General features: G+C 35.7%; 1 protein-coding gene across 2 annotated transcripts in view; it reads right to left on the bottom strand.

Annotated features, from left to right (window-relative positions):
- Window positions 1-203: 203 nt before the first annotated feature.
- Window positions 204-6,000, bottom strand: part of LOC150105729 (proton channel OtopLc-like) — a 94,251-nt gene continuing 88,454 nt past the window's right edge. For both annotated transcript variants that reach the window (XM_090394325.1, XM_090394324.1), the window contains exon 6: window positions 204-1,358. In XM_090394325.1, the coding sequence (XP_090250451.1) occupies window positions 445-1,358 (914 nt within the window). In that variant the 3' untranslated portion in view covers window positions 204-444. The remainder of the gene's footprint in view (window positions 1,359-6,000) is intronic.

Below are 6,000 nucleotides of genomic sequence, written 5' to 3'. Positions count from 1 at the left end.
TTAATTAGTATTCAGCTATGATATACTACGGTGCATTCGTGCGGTATTGTGAGATATTAACTGCTGGGTTGCTGAACTGTATTTAACTCACCAGTTAATTCTTGTTTATTGTGATCATTAAACATGTATTTCGATACTACAATAAACTTACGTATTTGAATGTTGTTTTTTCACATTAAAAGAGTGATTAAAACACCACAGACTCGCTTCTTATATATATTATATAAAATTTAAATACAAGATGACTACAATTCCGATTAGGGATGATCACGTGCAGCAGTTAAACGTTCACGGTATCGATGAGTATTCCCGTGTATGTGTGTATGTTGCTTTATGAGATCATGAGATATCACCTAGGAAGCAGTTCTGTAGTGTAACTTCATTACTCTGCCACACTATAGCTGTCTACGGTTAACACTCTTCTACCACATTTCTTTTTTTTTTTTAAGTGATCACATTTTTGTAGGAGTTTTTCCACACTTCTGCAAAAGTTATGGACGAATGAAAACGGTAGAAGATGCTTAAGGGTAGTGTTGCTCTAATGATCACAGTCCATGCCATAAAACCATAGAATCCCAACTGAACAGGGCTTGCTTCTGATTTTTGCATTTCAAATGTGTAAATGATCCAAAGAGTTAGATTTCCCATCATGAGGAATGCCACCACTTGCCTTCCTGGTTTCGTCTGATCGTGCTCTGGAAGATACGTTGTTCTACATGTGATTTCGGCGAGAAAAAGGGACTGTAAAGTCACCTGAATAATAGTAAGACAGCTAGTAATCATCACCAGCAAGTTAGGGATATAGTCCTTGCGAGACAGGGTCCCAGCGATGATGCTGAACATGGCATATACATAAAGACCATACGCAGCAACTGTTAGTAAGATATCTCGAAGATGGTCTCGTCTGTCGGAGTGAAAACGTAAAGCCTTTATCCTGAAGAAGCCAATTATGATGGTAAAGATTGTAAGAACCGTGATGGCACTGTGGGATAGGTCAGACATATAAATGGCTAGTAAGCTGTAGTGTTCGTTTTCAATCAGCACGAAGAATACAATTAGACATATCGTTGCCATGACAAGGATTAACAGACCAAAGAATAATCCTTTGCTGGAGCCAGCACAGTTCATTTTTGGAAGAGCTTGAGTGCTAGATGCACGGGAAACACCATCATCGCTTGGTGACTCCACATGAAAGACCGGATCTTTGCCGATATTTTTCCACATGACATAGAGAACAGCAGCTCCTATTAAACTGTACTCCACTATGAAAGGAAACAGGAATGGAGAGGAGTCGGACACAATGGAGCCCATAATATCTTGCTTCTGGCAGGGGTTACTGTTGTTTAAAGTGATATTTTCTATTAAAAGAGGGAGAGAAAAAATAACTTTTAGTCCATTGACAAATATTATTCGTAAAACTATCATCTTATTCTTATTATATTATTTTGGCTAAATATGCCATCAAGTGTACAAGAGGTAATTTTATATCTAATATTTTATACATTCCAATAGGACTAATCACAGCCATGAATTTTTATTAATTTCTCTTTGTAATCAAAAGCAGGCGCTGTGTGTGTGTGTGTGTGTGTGTGTGTGTGTGTGTGTGTGTGTGTGTGTGTGTGTGTGTGTGTGTGTGTGTGTGTGTGTGTGTGTGTGTGTGCGTGCGTGCGTGTATCCTTGTTAGATCAATAGAAGAGACGTAGACAGGGTTAATTTTGGGCATCGATATTAGTGAAACATTTTCTTGTCCTTTATTCAGCTGACTTTCCAGTTAGTCCATACTTGGGGAGCAGGCAAGTAAGGTCTTTTTTTTTCTGTTTTAATTCCCAACTCAACTCACCGTAGAACATCATTATATATAATATTGGATTAGTTGAACAGACAACGGTTTTTTCGCTCTAAGATACTAATTAGGGTGTTATCACCAAATAAACTAGCATAGTAGAAATTTTCTAGCCATTCCAGCTCTCGTACGTTGATTTATAAGAAAATAAATTTCCTTTGGTAAACTGCAAGGATGTTTTTGACGATGACAATGCATGCTCATAACTAACTTGGGCGGTGTTATAATGAAGAATTCTTCTCTGGTTTTTAACAAATGATCATTGAGTGTCCAGTGATCATTGATCATAGTCTTAGAATTATAAAATATTCCTCAATTATAACACATGTTAAGAACAAGTCATATAAATTATAAACTTATTCAGCACATATCATGGATAAATGATGTAAAAATCACTTTCTGCTTGAATCTCTTTAATCCATTAAGTTTTGTAGATTTTTTATATCACATACGAGAGGCCGCAAGGCCTATAGCAAATAAATGCCATGTGTGGGCCGGGGTCAAGAGCAAAGTAATCAACAAATTACTTTGCTCTTGACTCTTGATTCTTCTTGATGAGCTGGAGGTATTAGACGACTAGTGACAACAGTTTTTTTTTTTAAGTCAGCAGTTCGACTGTAAAAGGATGGTAGGTAGCTGTCGCTTGCATTCCTTTATTTTTATTCTCGTCAGCAACTATGTATGACACAGTTGCTGACGAGTCTGTTGGAGCGGGTTATCAATGAATCGAACCACTTTCTTCTGAACTGCAAGAATTTTTAGAGAGATCTTGAATGTACCACCACCACAATGTTAGAGCAGTATTCCGAGGTTGATTTTAGATTTGTACAGTGTAGACAATTGGACTGAAGAAAACTAACATACTGAGCGAAAAAGGATGCCAAGTGTTTTCCAGAAGTGATGTGAATATGTCAGTCCGGGAAACAATATGTTGTCCTAATGATTGAAATTAGCATTAGCAATTGAAGTAGAAGAGAACTAATATATGTTTTACGAGAAAAGAAGTAAAACTTCTTTTAAAACCTCTGTGCTTTGTCACCTCAATAAAGTATGGTGCGGAGATCAGCGTTTAGGGCACTTATCATAGATGACTTTCAACCTTGAGATGTTTCGGCACCGAAAGGTTTGTCGTAAGAATGATTAGAGAGTGTTGCCATCAACAAAATTGGGAACAGGGTTTGAGGTGAGTGAGAGCAGGTCATTTATATATATAAATATACACTCTTTGGAAAAAGAGTGTATATACACACTCTTTGGAAAACGGTCGCTTGGCTGTAGGATGGGAATTTTGGACAGAATGAAAAATGAAAACCCCCATTGCAACATGGATAATTTTTGTTTGAAAATCACATGTATCTAGGTCTGAAGAATGGAAACTATATACATGCCTCAAAAATATCAAATGAAACAGCATAGGTTTCTCTGAATTTTTCTTTTTCTGTGGCACGTGTGCAGAAGTAGGTGATATATATATAGACCTGCTGTTAATCTTGATTGGTGAAATCCATATTGGTAGTCGTTGAATAGCTAACAGTTCTGGATGATTACAGGAGGTCAGCCGTATCTTCAGATGCTTATACAATGCCCATTTGGACGAGAAAGAAGTGGAAGCATGGAGAAACAAAGTTACGGCCAACAGCTTTTGCATGGGACCAGAAGGTATCGTTGTAATAGGTAGAAAGTTTTCTACATTTAGTCCTGTCAAAGTTAGACTTAGCTTTTTTAATGATGGTTTTGTAAGTATTGTGGGCGTCATTGTAGGCAGTGAATGAAGCTGGTGTTTTTGTATCAAGCCACTCACGATATGTAGTTTTCTTTTCTTTTACCGCCCTGGTACACTCTTTGGAAAACGGTCGCTTGGCTGTAGGATGGAAATTTTGGACAGAATGAAAAATGAAAACCTCCATTCCAACATGGATAATTTTTGTGAAAAAATCATATGTGTCTAGGTCTGAAGAACGGAAACAATAGGTCAATCATGGAAAGGAGGTGGAGTAAAAGTAACGGAGATCTTCCCACTTGGCTTTGACATAGTGCCAAACTATATAATGTTGTAAATGGCTGAAGAGAGGGCTTCCACAAAATATAAAACTTGGATGAGATTGTGAATTGCTAAGAGGAGCAGTGTACCTGGAAGGAGAACTAAGAAAAGATCCAGAGTGTTGGGTGATCGAAGTGGACTGTCAGGGATTTTGGTCATAAGATTAATGCTTTGCGTTATATCGTTACTTACAACCAATACTTCTACTTCTCTTAAATTTTGTTACTGGAATTCGAAAATAGGAAGCAGTTAGAATTGTGGGCATTAAAGTCAAAGATGTTTTTGCTGTTAGGGAATTTGGACTGTATGAAAAATCTTTCATAAGGTAAAGTGGTCAGAATAATTTTCGGAACTAGGGAAACGGTAGATACAGCAAACGAATGAGACGTAATGAGATAGGAAAATCTTACAGAAAAAAGTTACAGAAAGTCAAAAAGGGAGATTGAAAATTAGGCATCCTCTGGCAAAAAATAATGACTCGCACAAAAACACAACTGCCGCTGTTATTAGCGGAAAGAATCATATAAGATGCAATGAGAAGTGTTTCTCAAATTTGATTATAAAAATATTGAAAAAGTAGCCAGAGGCAAGATTAACAGATAATTATATAGATAATTACATGAAAAGGTAGAAATGAGTTTTTTAACCTTGTGATCATAACATTAAACTTGTAGGAGCGTATATGCTATGTATTGATTAGTATGAATCGTTAATTAGCATGAATTACTGAATTATGTTCAGGCATGTCCAAGTCATTGACCAAGTATTCTAATTGAATAAACTTAATGATAGCATTAAAGATATTAGTATTTTTGGTAAAGTTATTATAGGAGGAAAACTGTTATTAGCAAAAGCATGATTAAAGAAATAATTACTACGATATTCATTAATCCGTTGATGAAATTTTCAATGATTATAAATTTATGACACATCAATGCTGGCTGTTGCAGAAGACGATGGGAAATATACTCATGTTGCCTAAAGGAAGTCTGTAGATAGTTCATATTACGAAGGTATCAAATTCAACAGGTAGTCATTCAAGGTGATTGTCGAGCATCCATAGATTAGAACTTCCTGTTCTCCCCCCTTCCTATTTGTTCTATGAACATGCACTGTGTTAGAACCTAGAAACACTGATAATTGTATTATTTTTATTACTAGTTAACCATGTTTCCATAATCTCAAATTTAAACTTGTATTTGCACCATAAGTGATTATATCAACATTAAGTTACCAAAAATTTTAGGTTGACTTCTTATTGATCGAGAAAATTTTAAATGTTGATGAATAATTACATTTTAATCACATGAAGTTCTTCTTCAGCCTCGTACCTTTCACTGCTGATATAAACTTCCTCCATAAATCTCTAGTTGTCTTCTCTATTTTTAGTTAATTCACCATATTATTTCAAACTTTTGAAATTTGATACAAATTTCAAAGGTTTGAAAAGGTTTTTTCAAAGGTTTACAAATTTTAAATTTGATACAAATTTGATTTCCTATGTAAATCAGATTTAAATTTGATTTACATAGAAGGAAATAAAGCTCGCAAAAGGCGACATTTCCTTTCTTGATATCCACTCGGTTCTTATTTTTGTCCATTTTCCATCTGTTAATCTGGTAACATGGCCATTCTGTCTCCATATCTTCATTTACATGCTTTATAAATGGCAATGTCTCTACTCCAGCCATTTTTAATTCTATTATTACTAATTGTCTTCCTTTCTGTTATGTAGAACATTTGAAACATGTTATTAAGCGCTTAACTATATTACTATAACTATATTATTAAAATTATGAACTTTATCAATGGCACACCTACAATATCTGTTCTAGAATGATTGTGATAGTATTGCCGCCTGGTTGGTCGAAGGGTTTACATATCTGCTTTCCAGCTATCAGGCTTTGGGTGTGAATCCCACCGTAGGCATGGATGTTTTGTGAATATCTTTGAATGGAAGGCCATTCTGCTTATTAGAGATCTGAACTGACTTTAAAAGGTTCCGTGTTTGGCCTATGGAGAAGGTTTTTCGGATTATCTAATCCTTAACTGACAGGTTTTCATGGTGGATTCAAGAAAAAAAAAAGTAGTATTCGAAGATGAGTTCGGGAAACCT

The sequence above is a fragment of the Typopeltis vanoorti genome, chromosome 6, assembly GCF_054136105.1.
Source record: "Typopeltis vanoorti isolate ZY-2024b chromosome 6, IOZ_Tvanoo_1.0, whole genome shotgun sequence".
Lineage (NCBI taxonomy): Eukaryota > Metazoa > Arthropoda > Arachnida > Uropygi > Thelyphonidae > Typopeltis > Typopeltis vanoorti.
This window is presented reverse-complemented; position numbering and strand designations above follow the sequence as displayed.